At 45.3% G+C, this 27639-nt stretch overlaps 2 protein-coding genes and 1 non-coding gene across 3 annotated transcripts; 1 reads left to right on the top strand and 2 right to left on the bottom strand.

Moving 5' to 3' along the window:
* Positions 1 to 15375: 15375 nt before the first annotated feature.
* trnam-cau (transfer RNA methionine (anticodon CAU)) lies at positions 15376 to 15447 on the bottom strand. Its single transcript has one exon. It is a non-coding gene; the product is annotated as a tRNA-Met (tRNA).
* Positions 15448 to 20990: 5543 nt separating this feature from the next.
* LOC144670260 (histone H1.5-like) lies at positions 20991 to 21662 on the top strand. The gene has a single exon (XM_078532747.1). The coding sequence runs from the start codon at positions 20991 to 20993 to the stop codon at positions 21660 to 21662; it is 672 nt and encodes a 223-aa protein (XP_078388873.1).
* Positions 21663 to 26550: 4888 nt separating this feature from the next.
* LOC144670259 (histone H2B type 1-M-like) lies at positions 26551 to 26951 on the bottom strand. Its single transcript, XM_078532746.1, has one exon. It carries the CDS (start codon positions 26949 to 26951, stop codon positions 26574 to 26576), a length of 378 nt encoding a protein of 125 aa, XP_078388872.1. The 3' UTR covers positions 26551 to 26573.
* Between the last annotated feature and the right edge of the window lie 688 nt (positions 26952 to 27639).

The raw sequence follows: 27639 nt of genomic DNA, 5'->3' as shown, positions 1-27639 counted from the left end.
TCATAAAACATTAGAGAAACAAGTACAATAAATGAAGTACAGCACAGAACTGATAAAAAGAAAATTAGATCAGCAGAGAGTGAGTGCATGAGGAAGGATTGGAAGGTAACACAAGAGAAAACAACGCAGACCTTTAACAAAAAACGGAGAGTCACTGAAAGGGTCAGCTGGTTAGGAGATCCTGTGGACACATAGGGCTGAGGTACTAAATGAGAACATTACATCTGTCAGCACAAAACAAGAGGATTCTGCTAATGTCACAGTAACGGAGGAGCTGGTGGAGAAACTGGATAGGATGAAAATAGATAAAGAGGCAATTAAAAGGTTGGCAGCACTCACAGCAGAAAAGTCACCCGATCCAGATGCCATACATCCTGGATTACTGAGGGAAAAGTGGAAATAGTGGAGACTTAAGCCACAATCTTTTCATCTTTCCTTGGATATGGGAGTGAAGCCAGAGAACTGAAGGTTGTTAATGTTACATCTGTGTTTAAAACAGAGAGAAATAAACCCAGAAAACACCAGTTAGTCTAATGCTGGTGATGGGGAAATGTTTAGAGACAATAATCCAGTATAAAATTCATTGTCACTTCGTAGAACATGGGTTGATAAATGTCAAGCAGTACAGATTGGTGAACAGAAAATCATGACTGAAATACTTAATGGTGTTTGATGAAGTTTCAGAGAACATTGACCAGGGGAGTGAGTTTGATGATGTGAGCCTGGACTTCCAAAGTGGGATTAAATGGGCAGTGGCAGCATGGATATAAAATTGAATAAGGGGCAGAAAGGATAATGTAGAGGTGAGCGGTTGTTTTCAGAGTGGAGGGATTTAGGCAGAACCAATGCTCTCTCACGTCAGGCGGCTGTTCTATTCCCATTCCCAGAGCTCTTTTAAATTTGAATAAATTCCAGCCTATATCCAAGTTTGCTGATGACGCTAGGTTAGGTGACATGGTTAGTAGTGTAGGTGGGAGCAGCAAGTTTCAAAGGATCATTGACAGATTCAGTGTGAACAAAACTGTGGCTGATGCTGTTCAATATGGGGAGTCCATCTTGGAGTAAAGAAAGATCAAAGAATTTCCTAAACAGTCAGAAACTTGGGACTGTGGAGGAGCTGAGGGTGAGTGAGAGTGAGAGCTGAGTGAGACTGGAGGGTGGATAAAGAGCAGCGGCAGAGCAGCCCGAGAGCAGCAGTGAGAGAGAGGAGAGAAGAGTGAGAGCGGTGGGGGGGATAAAGAGCTGTGAGGGAGGGGTTGGAGCAAACCGGCCATGTTTATAATAAATAGTCAAAGCATGATATCAGGGGAAAGAAGGGAGCTGGTTGGTTTCTGCAGATTTCTCGAAATTAGGCTTTGATTTAAACTAGGAGCTGGAAAATTAAACATTTCAATCAGGGTAAGTGTGACAGTCAGTGTAAGTGTAATAAGAGTATTAGTGCAGAGCAGGTCTAGAGATATTAAATACATTTGAGAGTTTAAACAAGGTACCCATTCGATTCTATAAGAAGGAATAGAGGTTTGTTTTCGATCACGGATGGGCAGCTGAGACCTGTTGCTTGCAGTTCCTGACCCATTTGGGAACCTCAGGCCTTGGGGGCCACATGTGTAGGAAGTCCCTGCAGCTGCTCGAGTTCCAGCTCAGGATTTCCGAAGTTGAGGGGCAGCTGGAGTCACTGAGGAGCATCGGGGAGGATGAGAGTTTCCTGGATCGTACGCTCCAGGTGGTAAACACCCCAAAGGGAGTGTGTTCAGGGTAGTAGATGGGCGGCCATCGCAAGAGTAGGAAGAGGCAGGAAATGCAGGAGACTTTGGGGTCTGTGCCACTCATTGACTCAGAGACGTTTACAGCACAGAAGGACGCCAGTCGGCCTATCGTGTAAGCGCGGGTAAACAAAGATCCGACGACACTAATTTCATTTTCCAGCACTTGGCCCATATCCCTAGAGGCTACGACAACGCAAATGAATATCTAAATACTTCTTAAATTTATGAGAGTTTCTGACTCAACCACCTTTCAGGCAGTGAGTTCCAGACTCCCATCACCCTCTGGGTGAAAAATATTCTCAACTCCCCTCTTAGCCTTCTACCTCTTACCTTAAATCTATGCCACTTGGTTATTGACCCCTCTACTAATGGAAAAAGGGCCTTCCTACCGACCCTATCTATGCCCCTCATAATCTTATTTACCTCTATCAGGTCCCCTCTCAGCTTTTGCTGCTCGAAGGAAAACAACCTCAGCCGATCCAATCTTTCCTCATAGATCAGACCCTCCAGCCCAGGCAGCATCCTGGTAAATCTCCTCTGACCCTCTCCAGTGCAATGACATCCTTCCTATAATGTGGTGACCAGAACTGCATGCAGTTGAGGCCGAAACAGTGTTTTATACAGTTCCAGCATAACCTCTTGTATTCTATGCCTCAGCTAATAATGGCATGTAGGCAGTGGCGCAGTGGTAATGCTTTAGGGACCCGGGTTCGAATCCCATCATGGCAAGTCTAATGATGACCTTGAAACCATTGTCGATCGTCGTAAAAACCCATCTGGTTCACTAATGCCCTTTAGGGAAGGAAACCTGCCATCCTTACCTGGTCCAGACCCACAGCAATGTGGGTGACTCTGAAATGCCCTGTAAGCAAGAGCAATTAGGAATGGGTAATAAATACCCTGCACTGTGACCTTCAGGGATCTGTGGATTTGCACACTAAGGTTCCTCTCATCTTCAGTACTTTCCAAGGTCCAACAGTTCAGTGTCATCCCTTGCCTTGTTAGCCCTCCCCAAGTGCATTACCTCACACTTTTTCAGGTTGAATTCCATTTGGCACTGCTCTGTCCACCTGACCAGTCCATTGATATCCTCCTGCAGATTATGGCTATCCTCCTCACTATTTACCACTAGGCCAATTTTCGTGTCATCAGCTAACTTCTTGATTGTACCCACTACATTTAAGTTCAAATCATTTAAGTACACCACAAACAGAAAGGGCCCCAGCACTGAGCCCTGCGGAACCCCACTGGAAACAAACTTCCAGTCACAGAAACATCCCTCTACCATCACCCTCTGCTGCCTGCCTCTCAGCCAATTTTGGATCCAATGTGTGCCACTCTGCCATGGATCCCATGGGCACTTATCCTCTTGGCCATTCTGTCACGAGGGACCTTAAAAAAAAGCCTAGCTAAAGTCCATGTAGACCACATCAAATGCATAATCCTCATCAGCACTCCTGGTTACCTCCTCAAAAAATTCAATCAAACACGACCTTCCCTTAACAAATCCATGCTGACTATCCCTGATTAATCCGAGTCTCTCTAAGTGCAGATATATTCTGTCCCTCAGAGTTCTTTCTCAGGACTTCCCCACCACCGAGGTTAGACTGACAGGCCTGTAATTTCCTGATCTATCCCTTCCTCCCTTTTTAAATAATGGGACAACGTTACCAATCCCCCAGTCCTCTGGCACCTCCCCTGTGGCCAGGGCAGATTTGAAAATAACTGACAAGGCCCCTGACATCGCTTCCCTCACCTCCTTCCACAGCCTGGTATACATTTCATGTGGGCATGCTGAGTATCCATTTTTAAGGCCATTAAACTCTCGAGTACCTCCTCTCTCTCTGTGCGCTAATTTCCTCCAATATTTCACAGTCCTTCACCCTGATGTCTTTATCTGCGTTGTCCTTTTCCATTGTGAAGATCGATGCAAAGTACTCTTTGAGGACTGTACCCACGTCTTCTGGGTCCACACACAGGTCACCTCTATGGTCCCTAATTGGGCCTATTCTTTCCCTACTTATTCTCTTACTGTTTATGTTTTTAAAAAAACCCTTTGGGTTTTCCTTCATTCTACCCACCAATTTTTCTCATGCACTTTCTTAGCTTTCCTAATTTCCTTATTAAGTTCCCCATGAACTTTTTATACTCCTCTAGGACTCAGCCGTATTGAGCCCTCGGTATCTGTCATAACCTTCTCTTTTTCCCTTAATCCTAACATTTATGTCCCTTAACATCCAGGGTCCTCTGGACTTGGTCCCCCTCTTTGTCTTTACAGGAACATACTTGCCCTGTACTCTCGCTATTTCCTCCTTGAATGCCTCCCACTGCTCTGACACAGTTTTATCTGCAAGTAGCTGCTCCCAGTCCACTTGGGCCAAATCGTATCTCATCTTCGCAAAATTAGCCCTTCCCCAGTTTACAACTTTTATTCTCGGCCCAACCTTATCCTTTTCCATAACTATCCTGAATCTAACTGAGTTATGGTCACTATCTCCAAAATGTTCCCCTACTGATGTGCCTTCCACCAGCCCTGGCGCATTCCAACTATTAGGTCCAGAACTGCCTGCTCCCTTGTTGGGCTTTCTATGCAATGGCTAAAAATGCTCTCCTGGATGCAACATAAGAATTTTGCTCCCTCCCTACCTTGCATATTGAAAATATCCCAGTTATATTTGGGTAGTTAAAATCCCCGACTATTGCTGCCTTATTATTCTTACACATCTCTGAAATTTGATTACATATTTAATCCTCTAACTCTCCCTATCTCACCCAACAGCTTGTTTGCCCTTTCTGTGTTTTTTACTTCTACCCATATGGCTTCATTTGATCCCTCCTCACTGCTATAATTGATTCCTTGATCAATATTGCTACCCCCTTCCTCTTCTATTCACCCGCACCCCGCTATCATGTCTGATTACCCTATAACCAGGAATGTTGAGCTGCCAATCCTGCACATCTTTTAGCTCAGTCTCGGTCATAGCTATATCATACTCTCACATGCCAATTTGTGCCCTCAGCTCGTCTGTCTTATTCCTCAGGTTCCATGCATGAAAATGCATTCCACTTAGCCTTGCTAAACTCACATCTTTCTTAACCAGCCTATGTTTCCTCTGCCTTCCAGACTCACTTACTAGTGTTTTAACTTCTAATTCCATTTCAGCTTCTCTCCCCTCTGAACCACTTTTCAGGATCCCACCCCCTGACAATTTAGTTTAATCCACCCCAACAGCATTAGCAAACCTCCCCGTGAGGATGCTGCTCCTGCTCCTGTTCAGATGTAACCTGTCCAACTTGTACAGGTCCCAACTACCCCAGAAACAGTCCCAATGCCCCAGGAATCTAAAGCCCTCCCACCTGCACCATCTCTCCAGCCACACATTCATCTGCTCTATCCTTCTGCTCCTATACTCACTCCTGTGTGGCACTGGGAGTAATCTGCAGATTACCACCTTTGAAGTCTTGCTTTTCAATTTCCTACCTAATTCCCTAAAGTCTGCTTGAAGGCCCTCATTTCTCTTTCTTCCTATGTTATTGGTCCCAACATGGACCACGACCTCTGGCTGTTAACCCTCCCCCTTCAGAATGCCCTGCAGCTGTTCCGTGACATCCTTAACCCTGTTACCTGGGATGCAACATACCAACCAGGAGTTACGCCTATTGCCACAGAAGCGCCTGTTTATTCCCCTCACTAATGACTCCCTTCCCACTATTGCCTCTGTCCTCCCCCACTGAGCAGCTAGATCACCCACAGTTCCATGGCCTTGGCCCTGGTTGGCCTCCTCAGAGGAACCGTCACTCTCACCGTTTTCCATGACCGAAAAACAGTTTGCAAGTGTGGTGCACTCGGGGATTCCCTCACTACCTGCCTGGTCCCCTTCTTCCGTCTGGTGGTCACCCATTCCCTCTCTGCCTGCACCTCCTTCAGCTGCAGGGTGACCACGTCCTGAAACGTGCTATTCACGAGCCTCTGAGCCTCATGGATGCACCGTAATGCCCCCATCTGCCGCTCAAGCTGCAAAACCAGGAGCTCGAGTTCCTCCAGTCGGAGGCACCTCCTGCACACATGGTCATCCAGACCGCCGGGAGAGTCTAGGATTTCCCACATAGCACAGGATGTGCAAATCACAGCACTGAGCTCCCCAGGCATAACTTAACTAAATAGAATATGGACTCTTGCTTTTATTTTACCCTTAATCCCACTTGAGTCTCGCTGCTTTCACCCTCTCTCTCCCGAAGTCTTGCTTGTTTAACCTCTCCCTCCGGAAGGGTCTGTGTTTTAACCTCTCTGTCCCAAAGTTTGCCATTTTAACCTCTCTGTCCCGAATCCTCACTGTTTTAACCTCTGTCCCGAATCCTCACTGTTTTAACCTCTGTCCCGAATCCTCATTGTTTTAACCTCTCCCTCCCAAAGTCTGTCTGTGTTAAGCTCTCTCTCCCGAAGTCTCGCTGTTTTAACCTCACTCTCCCGTAGTCACTGTTCTCACTGTCAAACCGGTATTCAGCATTGGAGACTGCTGGGAATGGTGACACCCTGAAGGAGTGCAGTCCAGACCATGGCATCAATGGGCAAGAAACTGCACAGGAGGGAACAGCAAAGAGTAGAAATGCAGTCATTATTGGAGATTTCATAGTCAGGGGGACAGACAGACATTTCTGTAACCATCATTGTGAGTCCCGCATGATGTGTTCGCTCCTTGGTGCCAGAGTAAAGGACATCACGGGGAGGGTGCAGATTATTCTGCAGGGGGAAGGGAGTGAGCCAGAGGTTGTTGTACACGTCAGTGTCAATAATACAGGGGGGTCAGGTATTGAGGTCCCTCAGTCAGAATTTCAGCAGCTGGGGAGGGAGTTAAAATGTAGCACTAGAAGGGGGTAATCTCAGGATTACTGCCAGTGCCACGTGATAACGAGAGTAGAAATAAATAGGCAGCATCAATACATGGCTTCAGGCCAGTGCAGGAGGTGGTGGGGGGAGCTTCAGATTCTTGGGACATTGGGACCAGATCTGGGACAGGAAACACCTATTCCAAAGGAACAGGTTGCACCATGACAAGGCTGGGACCAATGCCCTCGTGAGGAGGGTCACTTGTGAGGTTGGGGAGGGTTTGAACTGAACTGGCAGGGGGTGGGCACCACTATAAAGAAGTAGAAAAGAGCAATAACTAGAGAAGGAAGTAGAACCATATAAGATAGGAGTAGATGAAGAAGGAATCTAAGAGGAATACAAGGACAGGTTTACAATGTATATGCGTGATCGCACAAAGTCTGGTGAATAAAGCTGGTGAGCTAGAAGCACAAAGAGCCATGTGGGAAAATGATGTGGGGGCAATGATGAAAACGTGGTTTAAAAATGGTGAGGATCAGGTTCATATTCAAGCCTACAAAGTGCTCAGAAAAGAGAGAGAAGGAAAAAAATGGAGGTGTGGCGAGATAGAGAAGCAAATACGCAGGGAAATCACAGAGATGTATAAGAACTATAGAGCGGTGATATCTGGGGATTTCGGAAATGTGTTTAGGAGAACTTCCTCGACCAGAATGTTCTCAGTCCAGTTAGGAAGGAGGCATTGCTGGATCTGGTGCTGGGGAAGGAGGTGGGCCAAGGTTGGCCGCGTGAACCAAGTGTCTGTGGGTGAACCCTTGGGTAAGAGTGATTGGAAGGGAGCGAATTTCAATGGGAGGAGAGGGGATTTAGCCAGGGTAAAATGGAACCAGAGACTGACAGGAAAAACTGTAACAGAACAATGGGTGATCTTTCAGGAGGAGATGTTTCAGGTACAGACTAGGTACTTTCCAATAGGGGGAAAGGGAGGGGAACCAAAGCCAGGGCTCCTTGGATAATGAGGAAGATAGAAAATATGATGAAATAATGAAGAGGCCGTATGATGCATGTCAGATGAATTCTTCAAGTGTGAACCAGGTCACTGCTATTGAATGAGAGTGTGGAATTAACTCTCTCTCTGACCATCTCTGTTACGTTATGTGAATGTGGAATTAATTAATCCCCAATATCAGTCAATTTGCACAATTAACTCTCTATCTGTCAGTCTCTGTTGCTATGTTTCAGGGCAGAATTATGATAACTTTCTACCTATCATTAAACATTAGTCTGTAAGAGTGTGGAATTAATTCAGTATCTGTCAGCCTCTATTGCTGTATGCCAATGTGGAAGTAACTCTCCCTCATCTCCATTACTGTGTGTGAGTGCACAATTAACTCTCATCTGTCAGTATTTGTTCCTGAGTTTCAGTGTGGAATTACCTCTCTGTCCATCTTCATTAGTGTGAGAGGGCAGAATTAATTCTGTATCTGGTATTCTACATTACTGTATGTAAGTGGGGCATTAATTCTCTGTTCATCTCTGTTATTGCATGTGAGAGTGGAATTAACTGTCAGCAGTTAACTGTATTAACAGAATTAACTGTATGTGAGTGCAGCATTTCTTTCATTCGTTGAGAGTAATTGAATATAGAATTAACTCTCTCTTTGACAGTCTCTGTTACTTTATGTGAGTGTGAATTAATTCTCTATCCTTTAGTCTCCAATACTTTTAGTGTGGCATTAACACACTGTGAATCTCTGTTACTGGCTGAGTGTGGAATTTGCTCTCTGTCAATCTATAATAATGTGAGTGTCATTAACTCTCCGTCCGTCAATCTCTGTTATCCTATGGAAGTGGGTACACTTTCAAGTTAGCAAACTGTAACCAGTAGAGTGTCACAGGAATCAGTGCTGGGTTCTCAGCTATTTACAATTTATATTAATCACTCAGATGAATGGAGAGAGCATCACCACATTTTCAGACAATACAGAGATTGGTGGGAAAGCAGGTTGTGAGGGGTACAGAAAGTGTCTGCAAGAGGATATAGAAAGGTTAAATCAGTGGGCAAACATTTGGCAGATGGAATACAATGTGGGAAAATTTGATGGGAAGAATAGAAAAACAAAACATTATTCAAATGATATATATATTAATGGCCTAGACTGTGGTGTGCAGGGAGATAAGAAATCTCAAAATTTGCAGATGATCGGAAGATTGGAAACATTGTAAACTGTGAATGGGATAGTCTTGAACTTCAAAAGGACATAGACATGTTGCTGGATTGGGCAGGCAAGTGGCAGCTGAAGTTCAATGCAGAGAAGTGTCAGGTGATTAATTTCAGTAGGAAAAATATAGTGAGTCTGTATCAAATAAAGGCAGAGCCTCTAAAGGAGGTGCAGGAACAGAGGGACCGAATTGTATATGTACATAGGTCATTGAAGATGGTGGAGCATGTTGAGGGAGCAGGTAATAAAGCATATAGAATGTTAGGCTTTATTAACAGGGGCACTGAGTACAAGATTCCATCACTGTGAAGAATAAGGAGGTCATGTTGAACTTGTATAGGTCGCTTTTTAGGCTTCATTTGGAGTACTGGGTCCAGTTCTGGGTGGCATACTTAAAGAAGGATGTGAAGGCATTGGAGAGAGTACAGAGGAGATTCACGAGAATGATTCCAAGATAAAGAACTGTAGCTACGAGGATAGATTGGAGAGGTCGGGACTGTTTTCCCTGGAGAAAAGAAGGCTGAAAGGAGACTTAATAGATGTATTCAAGATCTTGAGGGGTATGGACAGAGTAAATAATGAGAAATTGTTCTCACTCAATAAAACATTAAGAACCAGAAGGCACAGACTCAAAATAATTGGCAAAAGGAGTAAATGTGATATGAGATAGACTCATGACGTTTAACTTAAAATGTAAACTTTTTTCACCTAGAGGGTGGCTGGAGTCTGGAACAAACTTCCTCAAAGGGTGGTGGAGGCAGGTTTATTTGAGATATTCAAAAGGGAATTGGACTGCTACCTGAAAGGAAAGAATGTGCAAGGTTACGGGGACAAGGGAGGAGAATGGGATGAGGCAGAATGCTCTTTCAGAGAGCCAGTGCAGACTCGATAGGCTGAATGGCCTCCTTCGATACTGTGGAGAGAGACTGCAGAATGTTGCAGTACAGAGGGATCAAGATCTCCTTGTACATGAATCACAAGAAGTTAATGTGCAGCTGCAGCGAGTAATTAGGAAGGGAAATGGAATGTTGGCCTTTATTCCCGGGGGGGGGGGGGGGGGGGGGGGGGGGGGGAGTATCAAAGTGGGGAAGTCTTGCTACAGCTACACAGCATTGGTGAGACTACACCGAGAGTACTGTGTTATGTCGTAGTCTCTTTATTTAAAGGGGGATATAATTGCATAGGGGGCAGAGAAGTTTGACTAAACTGATTCCAGAGATGAAGGAATTGTCTTATGAGGAATGTTTAAGCAGGTTGGGCTGAACCACATAGGAGTTTCGAAGAATGAGAGGTGATCTCATTCAAACAAATAAGATTCTGAGGGGGTTTGACAGGGTAGATGTTGAGAGGAGTGTTTCCATTTGTGGAGAAACTAGAACCAGGGGCCACAGTTTAAAAATAAACATCTCCCTTTTAAGACAAAGATGAGAAGGAATTTCTTCTCTCAGAACGTCCTTAATCTTTGTAATTCTCCACCTCAGAGAGCAGTGGAGGCTGGGTCATTACATATATTCATGCCGAGTTAGACAGAATTTTTCATCTACAGGAGAGTCAAGGGTTATAGGGCAGGTGGGAAAATGGGTTTGAGGCCACAATCAGATCAGCTATGGTCTTCTGGAATGGTAAAGCTGGCCTGATGGGCTGAATGGCCTCCTGTTTCTCTTTCTTATATTTTTAATTTGTCAGTGTGGAATTAACCCTCTGTCTGTCAGTCTCTTTGGCTGTATTTCAGTGTGGAATTAATTCAGTCTGATCTGCATGTGAGGGTGGAATTGATTCTCTGTCCATCACTCACTGAATGTGAATGTGTAATTTAAATCTCTGTCAGTCTCTTTTACGGTTATGAGAGTGGAACTAACTCTCGAACTGCCTATGAAACTGTATATGAGTGTGGAATTCAATCTTTGTCAGTCTATAGCTGTCTGAGAATATGGAATTAACACGTCAGTCTCTGTTACTGTATGTGAATGTGGAATTACCTCTCTATCGGTCAGTCTCAGTTACTGTGAGTGTGGAATTCTCTTTTCCAGTCTTTGTTATGACATCTGGGAGTCCAGTTAAGAACCTGCCAATTTCCATTAATATTTCAGTGAGGGATTAACTTACAACAACAGAGACTGAGAGAAATTAGTCATATTAGTCTGTCTGTGTTAAAGTGTATGATTGAGGAATAAACAAACAATCTGTTAGCTTCTGTTACTGAGTGTGTGGAATTAACTCTCTATCAGTCAGTCTCTGTTATTGTGAGTGTGAATTCACAGAATCGTTACGCTATAGAAGAGGCCATTTGACCCATCGTGCCTGCACCGGCTCTCTGAGCATTTTAACTTAGTGCCAATCTCCTGCCTTTGCGCCATAACCCTGCCCATTGTTTCTATTCAAATAATCATTCAATGCCCTCTTGAATGACTCAGTTGAACCTGCCTCCACCACAATTCCAGGCAGTGCATTCCAAAACCTAATGGCTCGCTGCTTCTTTTGTAAAACACTTTAAAACCATGCCCTCTGGTTCTCGATCCGTTTACAAGCGAGAACAGTATCTCTATATCTACTCCGTCCACAAACCTCATGACTTTGAAAGCTTTTATCAAGTCTCCTCTTAGCCTTCTCCTCTCCAAGGAATGCAGTCCAAACTTCTCCAATCTTTCCTCATAACTGACGTGTCTCATCCCTGGAACCATTCTCATAAACCTCTTCTGCACTCTCTCCAATGCATTCAGATCCTTCCTATATTGTTAACCTTAACTTTCAATCTCTGTCATGTGTGCAAGTGTGGATTTAGCTTTTTACACAATCATGTCAGTTACTGTACATGAGTGTGAAATTCACTCTTTGGATGATAATCTGTTATTGTAGGTGAATATAGAATTAACTCTGTCAGTTTCTGTCACTGTATCAGAACGTGGAATTGATTCTGTATCTGTCAGTCTCGGTTACTGTATCAGGCCATAGAAATAACTCCTTTTCAGGCTCTGCTACTTCAAAAAAGTAAATTCCACACTCATCATCTGTCAATCTATGTTACTGTATATAAGTACGATATTAACTCTGAGTCTCTGTCATGTGAGTGAAGAATTGAATCTCTATCATTTTGTCTCTGGTACTGTCTGTGGGTTTGGAATTCGTACCTTACATGTCAACCTCTGTTGCTGTACGTGAATGCGGAATTAATTCTGTACCTGTCAGCCTCAATTATGCTGTGAGTGTGGTATTCACTCTCTGCCAGTCTCAGTTACTGTGAGTGAGTGTGAAATTAATTTCTAACAGTCTTGGGTGCTGTGTGTGATTGTGGAATTGCCTTCCTGTCAATGTCTGTTACCGGATCTGAGTGTGAAATTAACTCTCTGTTAGAGTCTATCACTGTAAGTGAGTTTGATATGCATTACTGTATGTATGTGGAATTAATTTTCTGTCATTCTTTGTTGTTACGAGTGTGGCAAAGCAGACAGGGAGACTTCTATTCCCATTGATGGAAATGTAGAGGACCAATGGACGCAGATTTAAGCTAATTGGCAAAATAAGCAATGGCAGCATGAGGAAAAATCTTGTCATGCAGTATGTGGATCAGAGAAGTGCCTGAGAATGTAGTAGAGGCCGGTTCAATCAAGGAATTCAACAGAGAATTGGATTATTATCCAAAAAGGAAAAATGTGCAGGGCTATGTAGAAAAGGCAGTGAAGTGGCATGAGGTGATTTGCTCCTTCAGAAGGCCAGCATAGACATAATGGGCAGAATGGCCTCCTTCTGTGCTGTAATCATTCTATGATAAGATGAATTAACTCTCCGTCAATATCTCTTACAATATGAGTGTGGGTGGAATTAACACTGTCGGTGACTCTCTGCTATTACATGTGAATGTGAAATCAACTCCCTGTCCGTCTCTGTTACTGTACAGGAAACAGTTAATGACCTTATGTCAGAAATGCTTGGGCCCTACTGTTCTCAAAAGTGCTCGCGGTTAAACCCATCACCTTCTCTCTCTACTCTCCAGTTCTAAATCAGCCAACAAGAACATACCTTCAAAGTAAGCGAGGAACGGCTTCCACGTGCAACATCCATTCTGATTCAAAAGCATTCTTCATTTGTCAGTTTGTGTTTCTGACCTTGGTTTTGTGAGCAACACCTGCAACAATTCACTGAAAACATCATGTGGATAGTGGCAACCTGAAATAAAGAGAGAAAATGCTAGAAATACACAGCACATCAGACAGCATCTGTGGAGAAAGAAAAGGAGTTCATATTTCGGGTCACTGACAATCAACCTGCAATAAAACACTTACTAACATCTGCCCATGGTGACTGCAGTTCCCACAATTCCCTGCATCCCAGAAACCGCTCTATTTAATGCACTGACTTCCCCGGCATTGAGAGTGTGCATGCTCCCCAGGGCCGGCCCCGGGTCATTCTGAGGTCGAACTTATCGGCCCATTTCACCAATATGCTTCTGTCCTTTTGAAGTTTAACACTATCCTCCTCACAGTTCACAATACCTCCAAGTTTCATGTCATCCGCAAATTTTGAAATGGTGCCCCATACACCAAGGAGTAGGTCAACAATATATATCAGGAAGAGCAGGGGACCCAGCGGCTCTAATTCGGGCTCTGAGAGCCGCTGAGACTCGGTGTTGGTGACGCTCCGCTCAACCACGCTCGAGCTGAACGGCTCATGCTCGGCGTAGACAGGATTTCCGGTGACAGACATGTTTGCGCCTGCGCACTGCGGTCCTTCTGGGAGAGATAGGCCGTTTAATATCTCCCAGAGCATTCTGGGAAGCGTTATCGGCCATTTCATTATAAACTCTAACGCGGGAGGAAGCTTTTGTGTTAATAGTTTCTGTGCAAGCTCTTTTAAAGAAAATCAGCCCCACTCCCATTCTCCTTTACAATAGCCTTAAAACATTGTCCCTCCTGTGTTTACTCTTGAAAGTTTATTTTTAATCGGCATGCACCACCATTTTCGGCAGAGCATTCAAGACCACAACAACTCGCTGCCTGACAAAGAAATGACAAGGGATGATCCATTCAATGTGGAAGATGTTGGGGAGGAGGGTGAGGACAAAGGAAGCCTAAAAGCGTTCTGGGAGAGAGCAAATTGGTGAGAGCAGAGCTCGCGAAATGGAACAGAAATGCTTGAGGGCCCTGTCAATCACAGATAGGAGAGATAACCAGTTGAGAAAAAAGGAAGGTAAATTAGCAGTGTTGGTATGGAATATTACCTGTCCTTACCAAAACACTCATTCCAGCTGAAACAGTGATTTATGTGTACTTTCTTCAATTTGGCACCCCGTATTCACTGTTCACAATGGTGGTCTGATCGATGTTAGACAGTTTCAGTGATTGCTTTGATGAACATCTGCTCGGTCAGCAAATACGACACTGAGTTTACGATCTCCTGTGATTTTAATTTTACATCTTGTTCTTACACTGACGTTTCTGTCCTTGGTATCCTGCAGTGTTCTAATGAATCTCAGTGTAAACTTGAGGAACCGTGTCTCATCTTTAAATTGAGCACGTTAAAACCTTCCAGTCTCAACATTGAGTCCAACAAGTTGAGAATGTAAACTCAATCCCCATTATGTATCTTTTCCATTGGATATTCACATTTTTATCTTGTTTATGCTTTTGGATGGCAGCTGTTCATCATCCCATCATTCACACCTCCTTTAGACACATCTTTGGTTTTGTTACTTGAACATGTACCTTAACCTTGCACCATCAACTCTTTTGTCTTTTAACCTCTCCTGCCATCCACCCAGATTTGGAAACCACAAGAGAAAAAAATTATATTAGATTTATTAATAACTAACGAGAGAGAGTTAATATTCTGAAAGTAAATGAGCATCTGGCAACGAGTGACCACAATATGTTAGAGGCAGGGAATGGTCACAGAAATGTAATAATTTTCACCTTAAGTAAGGTCGGTAAGGGCAGAATGAGCAGGAAGCTGAACAGATTAAAATGTGAACAGCTACTAAACGGCTAAAGGAAACAATCAGAGGCACTCAAAGGTGATTTCAGTATAATAGGTGTCTGACGCAAGGCCCAAGGAAGGAAACTTCATGGTGAATTTGGAACTGAATTCCACGTTTTAAACCAGTAATTAAGCAGGAACTGTGATATCTGCCCTAATATTGATTAACTGCCTTTGACATGATGCTGTCTTCACTATGATGATTCTCTCGTCCTCGATGGTACATGTCGCAGTGAAGGAAGCTGTTGTCCAAATTAAAATGATGAATTACTGCAGGGTGTCATTTAGATCGGACATACTGCACCTAATAAATATCAACTTCACGATATTTTTCCATCTTAGAAATTTCTTATTCAGGTAATGATGGAGTGATAGTGAACGAGAGAAGAATATTCAGACTGTGCCAGCTCGTTGCGAGAAATGGGCTGGTCTCGGCTGGTGTGTGTTTGCAGCAATTGCAGCTCGTGTCCTCGTGTAAATAAAAACAATTTGGGATATTTGTTGCAAACTGAAGTGTTTACAGGAAGCGAGATTCCAATGTTAAGACCTGCAAACTGTAAAGAAAAATTAGATAAATTTGTGGGAGTATAAATAGCAGAGGATGGTTTCGATCCATCGACCTCTGGGTTATGGGCCCAGCACGCTTCCGCTGCGCCACTCTGCTACACATTGTCAGCTGTGGATGAATGTTACTTTGTGTATTAGGGAGATAAATAGTCACTTGCTTTGTGCTTTTGAGCGATGTGTTGGGAGGATCACCTTGGCTGCACAATTCCACTTTGCAACACCAGAAAAAGACAAAAAAAACACAGAAAAAAAGGCAGCAAGAGGCTGCCAGGATACACAAGATGACAGAGAACGATGCCGAGCAAATTAGCAAGACACTGAGGTGGAGAAACTGATCATTTGTCCAAACCATTCCGTTTGTCAGAGATGTCCCCGGTTTGTAATAATGAGTCCTGCTGTGTAACTGTGCACCCTGTTGTGTCTCTGTGCACCCTGTTGTGTAACGGTGATCTCTGTTGTGGACCTGTGCCCTTTTTTTGTAACTGTGCATTCTGTTTTGTGTATGCGCACCCTGTTGTATAACTGTGCTCTCTGTTGAATAACTTTGCTCTTTGTTGGCGAGACTGTGTTCTCTGTTGTGCAACTGTGCTCTCTGCTGTGTTACTGTGCCCTCTGCTGTGTAAGTCTGCCCTCTGTTGTGCAACTGTGCTCTCTTGTGTAACTGTGCTCTCTGTTCTGTAACTCCGACCTCAATTGTGAAACTGTGCCCACTGTTGTTTATCTGTGCTCTCTGTTGTGTAATTGTGATATCCCTTGTGTAACTGTGCTGTCTGCTGTGTTACTGTGCCCTCTGTTGTTTAACTGTGCCCTCTGTTGTGGAGCTGTGCTCTCTGTTATGTAACTCCGCCCTCTACTGTGTAACTGTGTCCTCTGTTTTTTAACTGTGTTCTCCGTTGTGTGACTGTGCCCCTGTTGCGTAAAGTGTGCTCCCTGTTGTGTAACTGTGCACTCTGCTGTTGAGAGATCTTCACTGTTGTGTAACGTGCCTCCCTGTCGTGCAGACGTGTTGCCAGCTGTGTAAACATGTTCTCTGTTGTCTCAAGATGCTCCTATACTGTAAATATGTTCTCTGTTGCTCAGTGAAGATGTTTTTTGTTGGGAAAATATTTTCTTCCTGGGTCCTCGATGTTCCCTGTTATATTAACGTGTTCCATGTTGTGTTCAGATGTTCCCTCTTCTTGTGTTAAAATCTGGTTAAGCCACAACTGGAAAAAAGTCATCAATTCTTGACTGTATCTGTTACCTTCTAGGAGTGAATGTGATTGTGCGATACATCCTGAGAACTCTGTTAGTAGACGTGAGCAAGATTTGTTCTGTATATGTCCATCACAGATAGTGTTTGTGAGTGTAGGATTCATTCTGCATCTCTGTCTCTGGAACAATTTGTGAGAGTAGGATTTCTTCTTATGGGTCAATGCCTGGTACTATATGTGAGGGTGAGATTAATTCTGTTTCAGGCAGTGTTACTGAATGTCAATGTTGGAATCATTCTGTGTCTATCGGACCCCATTACTGCCAGGGGAAGTGGGGTTAATTCTGTATCTGAATGTCTCCATTATTCTTATTATTATTCAGACCTTCGGGATAGAGGATGATTTGCTTCCACTCTCTCTCTCTCTCTTCCACTCTGAACAGAGTCAGTGTCTGATTCCACGACTGTCCTGCAGCAGCCGGCTACTGCAGACCAAGGATTTGGATTATTTTACAACAATTTCCTGCCATCCATAAACATTCCACTGCTCCATGAATGGGACTGAGTGACAGAGCAGGGAGTTCTGCACAGGTCAAATTACTACTTCCCACTCTCAGGATCTACTTATATTTTTATTTGTTCACGGGATGTAGGAGTCGCTGACAAGGCCAGAATCTGTTGCCTATCCCGAATTGCCCTTCAGACCAGACCCTGCTTGTGTCACTGCTTTTAATTTTCTGTTTTTTTGCAATGACTATTAATTGAAACAAATGCGTTGGTCTATTTTGTATTTGCTACCTCCTCTCTCTTTGGATTATTAAAAATACCTTTTTCTTCCGACAGGCAAACATTTGAAAGCAGCAGAATCAAAGTAGTGATTCGGTGACAAAAGGAGAAGTGCAGCCAGCTCCTTCTCACACAGTAAGTACAGTATCACTCACAGAGAGCAGAGACACCAGTTCCACAAGCACCAACAACACAGTGAGATAAGAGTAAAATAGTGCAGATGCTGGAAATCTGAAAGAAAAATAGAAAATGCTGAAAAAACTCAGCAGGTCTAACCGCATCTATGGAGAGAAAGACAGGGTTAACGTTTAAGAGTCATATAGACATGAAACGTAAACTCTGTCTTTCTCTCCACAGATGCTGTTAGACCTCCTGAGTTTTTCCAGCATTTTCTGTTTTTGTTTGCACTAAGTTAGTCCGGCAGTGAGCCCAAGTCTCAGGAATGTCTATTCGTTCAAACGGAGGAGGAGAGTGCGTGAGCCAGATGGGTTTTTATCAATGTGACTTTCAAGATTTTTTAAAATTATATGTCACCGGCAGCGGTGGTGGGATTTGATCCCGCGCCTCCATAACATTATCTTAAGGGGGTCCTGATGTGTCTTGACACGGCAAATGTGGACAGGATGTTTCCTCTTGGAGGAGAATCTACAACTCACGGTCACAGTTTAAAAATAACGGGTCGTCCATTTAAGACAGAGATGAGGAGACTTTTTATTCTTGCTGAGGTTCTTGAGTCTTTGGAACTCTCTTCCTCAAAAGAGGGTGGAAGCGGAGTCTCTTAATACTTTTAAAGCAGGGGTAGACTCTTGAAAGCAAATGGGTGAGAGGTTACCGAGGGGAGGCAGGAACGTGGAGTTGAGGTTACAATCAGATCAACCATGACCTTACTGAATGGTGGAGCAAATTCGAGGGGCCGAGTGGCCTATTCCTGCTCTTTATTCCTTCTGTTCTTATGTTCATTAACTTGGAACTCTAGATTCCTGCTACGACGCCATCTCCACTAATAAAACTGTCACCGAAACCAAACAGCCACTGTTTAAAACGTGCCTGTCTTCACACCTTGTGCCTACAATAGCTGCTCTTTGTCTGACTCCCCACATCCTGACTGTCCGGCTCTGTTCCCACTCTTCACTGTCCAATATCAACAAACCAGGGGAGTGTGAACTCAACCAGGAATATTCACTGTTGCTTTGCGGAGAGAAAGCAGCAGTGATTTTCAATAACAGCTTCTTGCCATTCTGTCTCCCTCCTCCCAGGAGGCTGCTGTTTGTTCCATTCCCCCAGGACCGGAGTCATTCCATTGGTGGCTCATCCTGTCCCAGATAAAACTGGGGGAGAGCCGCGTGCATGCGCTCTTCTGCTCCCACCCATTGAGCTCTGGTGGGTCGGAATGACGCATGCGCAGAATTCTATAACATTCCATGAAACCATTTTGCAGTGAAACGTTTTCCAATTCACTTTTATCCGAGATCAGCAAATGATCTGGAGCTCATGGGAAAGGGGATGGTGAAAACTGGGACTCGCCCCATTAAGAGACACAACCTGGGATTTTTCTGTTCAGCTTGTTTGATGTTCAGGGACCTGTCTTCACAAAGCAATCCTACAGAAACACTGGAGGAACCCGGGAGTCGGGGTGTTTGCTGGGACCGGGCAGGAGTTAATATCAGACAGGAACTCTCCAGATTAATTCAATCTGAGTGAAACACTCACTCACTGAGAGTGAAACCTAACAGCCCTGAGCTGCAGGGTGTACAACAGGGAACTGAGGTTTAAACATGGGCCACTGTTTCTCACTCACTGAGACTGTCAAAGAGACATACAGTCATAGAGTCATGGAGACATTGCTGCTCAGAAGGAAGCCATTCGGCCCATCCAGTCCATACTGCCTGCCTGTAGAATAATCCAGTCAGTCCCATTCTCCTGCTCTACGCCTGCAACTTTTTTTCCCACAGGCGCCCACCCAATTTCCATTTGAAATCATTCACCATCTCCGTTTCCACGATGCCCATCGGGATCAAGATCCAGGTGATAACCCAGAAAGTAACAATGTTCTTCCAGACTTCCCCCCGGCACATCTTGTCTTAAATTTTAAATCCGTGTCTCCTAATCCTTCTACTCTCAGCTAATGGGAACTGCCTTCCTTTGTCTACCTGATCTAAACAATCTTGTACACCTCTCTCAGACCTCCCCTCAATCTCGGCTGCTTCAAGGAGAACAGCTCTGGATTCCGCAAACAAACTTTGCAGCTATAACCCCTCATGCCTGGAGCTATTCTAGTAAATCTCCTTTGCACCGTCTCAACGACTCTCACATTCTTCCAAAAGTGTGGTGACCAGAAATGGACACAATATTCTAGTTGCTGCCTAACCAGAGCTTTATAGATGTTAAACATAACGTTCCTGCTTGTATGCTCAGTACCTCTGTTGATGAAACCAATGATCCCATCTGCTTTCCAAACTACTCCCTCAAAATCTCGTGTCACCTACAAAGATCTAAAGGTCCCTCTGACCTTTGCACAATTTTTAGAACTGGACCTTATAGTTTATACTGCCTCTCTTCTGTTAAAATACAGCATTTTTCCTGAGTGTGGGATTAATAATATGTCTCTGTTACAATATCATTGCAATCTGAAACTGCAGCTTCTGCCTCTCCACGAGAATCTTTCTGGGTAAAACCAGAGCTTACAAGGATTTCTGCAACTGATGCATTGTCTGTGTCTCACCGCCCTCACTCACTCTGTCTCTATCAATCCCTCCACCCCCTCTCTTTTGAACTCCACATGAAGGCGGGATAGTGTTGTTTAGTGGCTGAGTGCACACAATCTGTGTCTTCAAATGATCAAAAAATAAATCTGCTTCTGAACAAGATCATAATTTAAACCAGTTACGGGTTAACCCAGGCACAGCTGTGATTGGCTGCAGCCTCCTGAATCTGGGGAACAGACACTGTGAGCAGCTCCGGTCTCAGAGGGTTGAACAGTTACTGAGCTGGGAAACTACAACTAATCCCCGTGAATCCACAGCACAGGCCGAGAGGAGAGGAAAGCCTGTCCTGGGAGCTGTAAATCTGAGCCACAGTTTGTCCTGTCAATGTGCAGATGTGAACATTGTATCTGCGAGAGTGTGTTAAAGGGGCGGGCGGGTTAGACTAATGTCTCTGTGTTTGTGTGTTCGGCCTCAGCGACAGATTTCCGAGTCCTTCTTGTGTAAAATCACAAGATTTCCCTGTAATTGGATCGCGATGCTCCCCTGCTCAGCCCTGAAGAGAGAATTTAAGGTAAAGTTTTCGTTAATTTCAAGATTTCAGTGGAAACACAGAGAAGAAGTCAGCGCTCGGCTGAGAGGGCGCGATCAAAGCAGCAAAGAAACGGGTTTAAATCGAAATTTCTGCCTTTAATTCGGATGGAACTTTCTCGACAACAAAGATTCGGATTTTGTTAACAGAAGGAAGCGAGTGTGGGAATCTGAAATGTCCAATTTGAAGTGGAATTGGGGAGTTTATGAGGAGAGAGAAACACAGAGAGGCTGGAGGAGCCGGGAGCTGACAGCAGGTTGTCTCTGCCCCGTCCGCTCTCTGTGTTTAAGTTGCTCTGAGCCGCCACCACTGGTTTCATTTCTGATCCAGTTCTGACTGTCAGAGAGATTTTACACACAGTCTCGGATATGACTGATACTGCAGCCGCCGAAACGGCTCCTCCAGCCGCTGCCGCTCAAGTCAAACCTCCCAAGAAGAAGAAGGCGGCTTCCCGATCGAAGGCAGCCGGTCCCAAGTTAGGCGAACAGATCCTCAAGATTGTGGCGGGTTGCAGCGATCGCAAGGGGATGTCCCTGGCCGCGATAAAGAAAGCTTTGTCTGGCAGCGGTGTCGATGTGGGGAAGCTCGGCTCCCAGATCAGGCTCAGTATCAGGAGGAAGGTGGAGAGCGGCTCCCTGGTGCAGGTAAAGGGACAGGGCGCCTCCGGCTCCTTCAAAATCCCTAAGAAGGAATCCCAGGGGAAAGTGGGAAAGAAGGAGAAGAAACCAACAGCCAAGAAATCTTTAGTGAAGAAACCAGCGGCCAAGAAGGTGAAAACAAAAAAACCAGCAGCTAAGAAATCTCCAGCCAAGAAAGTAACAGCCAAGAAATCCCCAGCGAAGAAAGCAACAGTCAAGAAAACAAGCAGCAAGAAGGCGGCAACTCCAAAAAAGGCGGTGAAGAAAGCAGCGCTGAAGAAAAAATCTCCCGCCAAGAAGGTGACGGGCGGAAAGGTTTTAAAAAAAGTGGATAAATCGTCGAAGGCCAAGCCCAAAGTGAAAGCAGCAAAGGCTAAGAAAGCAGCGCCAGGAAAGAAATGAAACCAGCCGAGCAAATTGTAAACCTCTGAACACAAAGGCTCTTCTCAGAGCCGCCCACGTCTCTCAGGAAAGAGCTGATCCCCGAATCAAATGTCCCTGTCCCGGCGCTGGGAGCAGGTTTCACACTGAAGTGATTTATATTCAATTGAAAATTCCCGGTATCTCACTGACATGCACTATACCCAGCCCCTCCCCCAATCTGCAATAAAACAGCGGGGTCCGTGCACCATTGTAACTGGGGATTTGTTCAGCTGCTCTGTCAGTTTCTGCACGTTCCCTTTTCACAGATTCAAGGTGAGAGTGTGTAAGACAGTTACCCGGGCGGAGTAACCCCGCGTTACAACTCAAAGCCCAACACATGAGTTTGTCTAATTCAGCTTGAGTGAGGTGTCGGTAAACTGCTCAACCCTCCTGGAGGGGAGGTGTGTGGGGATAGAACAGAAGCTGGGAGTGAAGTGGAAACAGGCGGATTTGACGGGGTATAGTGTATGTACTTGGGCTGGAATATTACAGAATTTTATTTGTAAAGGTCTGCAATTAAAAGCTGCGGGTTTCTAGAACCGTTGAACATGAAGCTCCAATCGATAAGTTTTGTGCCGAGCGCTGTGTTAACTTCCATTGTCGACAATTAAATAAAATGTCGTTTCGACAGGCAGGGGGTGGAGCTGGATTATCATAGACATTCCTCTGTTCTGTCTGTCATTTAGTCTCCTCCCCGTCCCGCCTCTCACTCTATGCTCCTTTCTCAGTCAGGTCGGGGCGGGCTCTATAAAGGAGGAACCGAAACAGCTCATCTCTCATATTCAGCAGCGATCTGAGTGAAGAATCATCATGTCTGGCAGAGGGAAAGGAGGCAAAGGACTGGGGAAAGGCGGAGCAAAGCGGCACCGCAAAGTGCTTCGTGATAATATCCAGGGCATCACCAAACCAGCAATCCGCCGCCTGGCTCGCCGTGGCGGTGTCAAGCGGATCTCGGGTTTGATCTATGAGGAGACTCGCGGGGTGCTGAAGGTTTTCCTGGAGAATGTGATCAGGGATGCGGTCACCTACACTGAACACGCCAAGCGCAAGACGGTCACTGCCATGGATGTGGTGTACGCTCTGAAACGCCAGGGCCGCACTCTCTATGGATTCGGCGGCTGAACAACTCGACTCTCTCTACCAAACACAACAACAAAGGCTCTTTTAAGAGCCACCCACCGCCTCACAGAGAGAGCAGAAACCTGGGAACGGGAGCTGGGATGCGCTTTGATCTGGAATGTTAGTGCCTGATTTGTTCTGGACGGGAATGTACTGAGAATCTTTTTAATGGTTTATTTACCCGGATGGCCCATTCTGCACTGACACTGAAAGGCCTCTCCACTGCCTCATATTTTCGATAGGTTTTGTTTTAAATGAATAATTAGTCAGGTAGTAATGACAGGATCTGGCGGTTCCTCTGACACCAGCCGTTCAATCCGTCAGTGGATTTGAGGTTACAATCATATCAGGATCAGGCGAGGCAGGCTTGATGGGCTGAGTGGCCTCCTCCTGCTCCTAATCCAAATATTCGCACGTATGTTCGTGTAGACTTAGACTGGGAATAACGGAAATTCGAGCCGCTCTTTATCGGCATGAACAGCCCAGAATGAGGGCAATGGGAAGGGGTCTGATGCCCCCAGCACCGTTTCTATTTTATTTCCCATTCCATTCCTCGAAGTGAGCGGCGATTTCGAGGGTTAGTTGTGCTGTAGGGAGCAATGGACAGTCCTTCAATTTTTGCCTCGGAAATTCAGCACTGACTTTACACAGTTCAAACAACAGACTGGTGTTTCTGTCTAAAAATGAGCAGATTCACCAGGATGATACCTGGTTTAAAAATTGCCGGGACAGATCACATGAACTGGAATTTCATTGGGGTTAGGAAATAGCGAGTGAGAGTGAAAAATTGTATTTTTAATTTACAAAAAAGGGAAGAACGAAGCATATTCTCGAGACGGGAATCGGCTGCAAAAAATTGGCGGAATTTTTGAAATGGCCAATTAAAAACAACTCGACCAATGGGGACCTGAGGTGCCAGGGATTAATTCATTGGTTAGATTTTGGATAAAACTGCCTGGGCGTATGGCTGCAGCCAATTACTGTTCGGGGCGGTTCCTCACAGAGTTTAAAAAGGCGGATTGTAGAGCGGACTGCATTAATAGTTCTTGTATCTCAGCCTGTGGTGAATCTGTTCAGGAAATGGCCAGGACCAAGCAGACAGCGCGCAAATCGACCGGAGGGAAAGCTCCCCGCAAACAGCTGGCTACCAAAGCGGCCCGGAAGAGCGCTCCAGCAACGGGCGGCGTGAAGAAGCCTCATCGCTACAGACCCGGCACTGTGGCTCTGAGGGAGATCCGCCGCTACCAGAAATCCACCGAGCTGCTCATTCGCAAACTGCCCTTCCAGCGCCTGGTGCGAGAGATCGCTCAGGATTTCAAGACAGACCTGCGCTTCCAGAGCTCGGCCGTCATGGCCCTGCAGGAGGCCAGCGAGGCTTACCTGGTGGGGCTCTTTGAGGACACCAACCTGTGCGCCATCCACGCCAAGCGAGTCACCATCATGCCCAAAGACATCCAGCTGGCCCGCCGCATCCGCGGGGAACGCGCCTAAAACCCGGCTTCAGCACCAAGTACAACAAAGGCTCTTTTAAGAGCCACTAAATCGACAAATGAAAGAGCTGCGATCTCCTGTTAAACACTCCAGCACTTAAACAACTCGAAGATAAAATTTATTCTCCCTTGCACCGGTTTATTTGTCTTGTCGACATAGAGGTTGTAGAATTGAGAGAATACAGATGATGCAGTTATCAATTGCAGCTCAGGTTATGTCTGCGAATATTTTAGGCCACGGATTTTTTTCCAACGAATTGCGGCACAGGGTGAGGTACGGTTTGTAAGTCAATACTCATTGTTATTATAAGGTTACACTATGAACATGAAGCGATTGTCCGATAGTAACCCTCCAGTGCGCAGATATTTTTGATGGTTGTTTTTAGTCAGTTATACAGCAAAGAAACAGGCCGCTCGTGTCCGTGCCGGACTGACTATCCTTGATTAATCCTTGCCTCTCCAAGTGGAAATTAATTGTGTCCCTCAGAATCTTTTTCATAAGTTTCCCTACCACTGATGTTAAGACTGACTGGCCTATAGTTCTTTGGTTTATCCCTAGCCCCCTTTTTGAATAATGGAAACCATTAGCTGTCCTCCAGTCCTTTCACCTCTCCTGTGGTCAACGATTTGAAAATTAATAACAAGGTCCCTGCAATCTCCTCCCTTGCCTTCCACAGCAGCCTGGGAAAAACTCATCTGCCCGTATAGGAAGGATGTTGTTGCACTAGAGAGGTCATAGCGTTATACAGCACAGAAACAGGTCCATCGTAACCGTGCCGATCATCAAGCACCTATCTATTCTAATTCTATTCTCCAGCACTTAGCCCGTAGTACTTTTAGTTATGTCGTTTCGAGGGCTCAACTAAATACTTCTCAAACGTTGTGCGAGTTCTTCCTTCGCCATTATTGGTCCAGAATCACTTACAAATTTGGTCCGGCCGCGGACAGACAATAGTTCACCCTTTCACAGACTCTGTGAGTGGCTCTGAAAAGAGCCTTTGGGTTATTAGATTAAAGAATGGCCGCTTCACTTGGTCTTCGAGCCCGCAGCGGCGCTGGTTTTCTTGGGCAGAAGCACGGCCTGGATGTTAGGTAGCACCCCGCCCTGAGCGATGGTCACCCCTCCCAGCAGCTTGTTGAGCTCCTCGTCGTTGCGGACGGCCAGCTGCAGGTGTCTGGGGATGATGCGGGTCTTCTTGTTGTCCCGGGCCGCGTTACCAGCCAGCTCGAGGATTTCAGCCGTCAGATACTCGAGCACAGCAGCCAGATAGACCGGGGCTCCGGCACCCACACGCTCAGCATAGTTGCCCTTTCTCAGGAGCCTGTGAACACGGCCCACCGGGAACTGCAATCCAGCCCGGGAGGAGCGAGACTTGGCCTTGGAGCGAACTTTACCGCCGGTCTTTCCTCTTCCAGACATTTCCACAACCTCACAAACAATTCGGCAAAAAAATGAACAATTTCTCCAGCGTTTACTGTTCTTATAAACTGAAAACTCGTCTCATTGGTCTCTGTTCAATCCACTTATTTGCCTATATTCTTCACCAATCAGATAAATGGAAGCAGAAAAGGGCGGGATTTGCAAATAACCGTCAGAACCAGAAAAATGTCCATTTTAAAAAGCCCGCCAATTTCACTGCGGGAAAGAAGCGGATTAAAGTAAATGTCGTCTTTGGTCTGAGATTTCAAATCCCTTCTCTTTATTTGGTTTTATTCAGCTCGTGTCATCACCAATCGCAGGCGCGGGTTTTATCATTTTGTTTAAATGTGGTTCATTCTCCTGTCGCTTTCTAACTGTCCCGGGAGGGAATCAATCCCGGGTCACCGCTTTCCCAGGAGTGAAACATTCCGTTCAGACTTCACTCTGAACCGAACACCCTTCGCTGTAAAGAGGGAGCTGATCGAGTCCTCAGACTGTTCTTATTCCGCTCTGTAATAATCCCACTCCGGCTGTTACCCTGCGGAAAATTAATAAAATGACTCAGTAACTGTTTCAGGAATTGGGGGAAGGGACAATTAACGTTGAAAACAGCAGCTAATGAGGTCACTTAAAGGCTGTGATAACAGAATAACCGCTTTCAGCACAAAGCGAAGGCCGATGAGCTAATTAAAGGGTTAGTGTCTGGGTTACAGGACAGGAGACACTAACAGCAGTGGAAGTTATTTTATATTATAATAATCCAGTAGGAAGATGTCGGGTGCAGCTCCTTAGTAGAGATTGTGAGCGGCTCTTAAAAGAGCCTTTGTTTTGTGAATGTGTTTTTCAGTCAGTTCGGGGGTTTTACTTGGAGCTGGTGTACTTGGTCACCGCCTTTGTCCCTTCCGACACGGCGTGCTTGGCCAGTTCCCCGGGCAGCAGCAGGCGCACGGCGGTCTGGATCTCCCGGGAGCTGATGGTGCTGCGCTTGTTGTAATGGGCCAGGCGGGAAGCCTCACCCGCGATGCGCTCGAAAATATCGCTCACGAACGAGTTCATGATGCTCATGGCCTTAGAGGAGATGCCGGTGTCGGGATGAACCTGCTTCATCACTTTGTAGATGTAGATGGAGTAACTCTCCTTCCTCGACTTTCGCCGCTTCTTGCCGCCCTTTCCTGACGGCTTATTCACCGCTTTCTTGGCGCCCTTCTTAGCAACTGGTTTCTTCTTCTCTTCAACCATCGTCAATCTCAATTTCAGCCACAGAAATAAACCAAACCCCTTCCGTCCGCTCATTAAATAGACAGTCTGACAGATATATGCTAATGAGGAATGAGAAAACAACAATTCTTATTGGACATTTTTAAAAGAAAACAAGTTCTTAATTTGTGATTTATTTGATTGGATAGAGAAATCGACCAATCATATTTAGCTTTCTCCACCAATCATAGGCCTCCTTACTGCAATCAGGAAATACTTTTTACAAAGACCCTCTCCAGGCGGAATTTCTCAGTGTGTAAAGATACACTAGGAAATGTCGCCTGGCAGTCGGTGCGAGGGACTGTACGGTAATGTGGGGTTCCCTCAGGAATTGTGAGGCTTTGGTAAAGTCTGTGATTGTTGGATTTATTCACTCCCTGATTCTGTGTGTGAGAGTGGGGTTCCTTCACTGTTTGGAAGGCCGTGGTACAGTGTGCGAGGGCTGGATTTCTTCTGTGTCTGTGACTTGATGGGACCATGTCTCAGTGTTGGATTCACTTGATATCCTGAGGCTCATTGTGCATCTGTCCGTTATTGGTGCATGTAAGTGAAATTATTGGCTCCTTGGGACTATAAGACAGTGCGGAATTAAATCAGCATGTGTTTCTCTCGGCCACGAAAAGTATTGGATTTATTCTGTACATGTCAATCTCTGTAACTGTATGTGAAT

The sequence above is a fragment of the Cetorhinus maximus genome, chromosome 31 (assembly GCF_964194155.1).
Source record: "Cetorhinus maximus chromosome 31, sCetMax3.hap1.1, whole genome shotgun sequence".
Lineage (NCBI taxonomy): Eukaryota > Metazoa > Chordata > Chondrichthyes > Lamniformes > Cetorhinidae > Cetorhinus > Cetorhinus maximus.
Note: the sequence above shows the minus strand (reverse complement) of the source record. Positions and strands in the feature narration are given on the sequence as shown.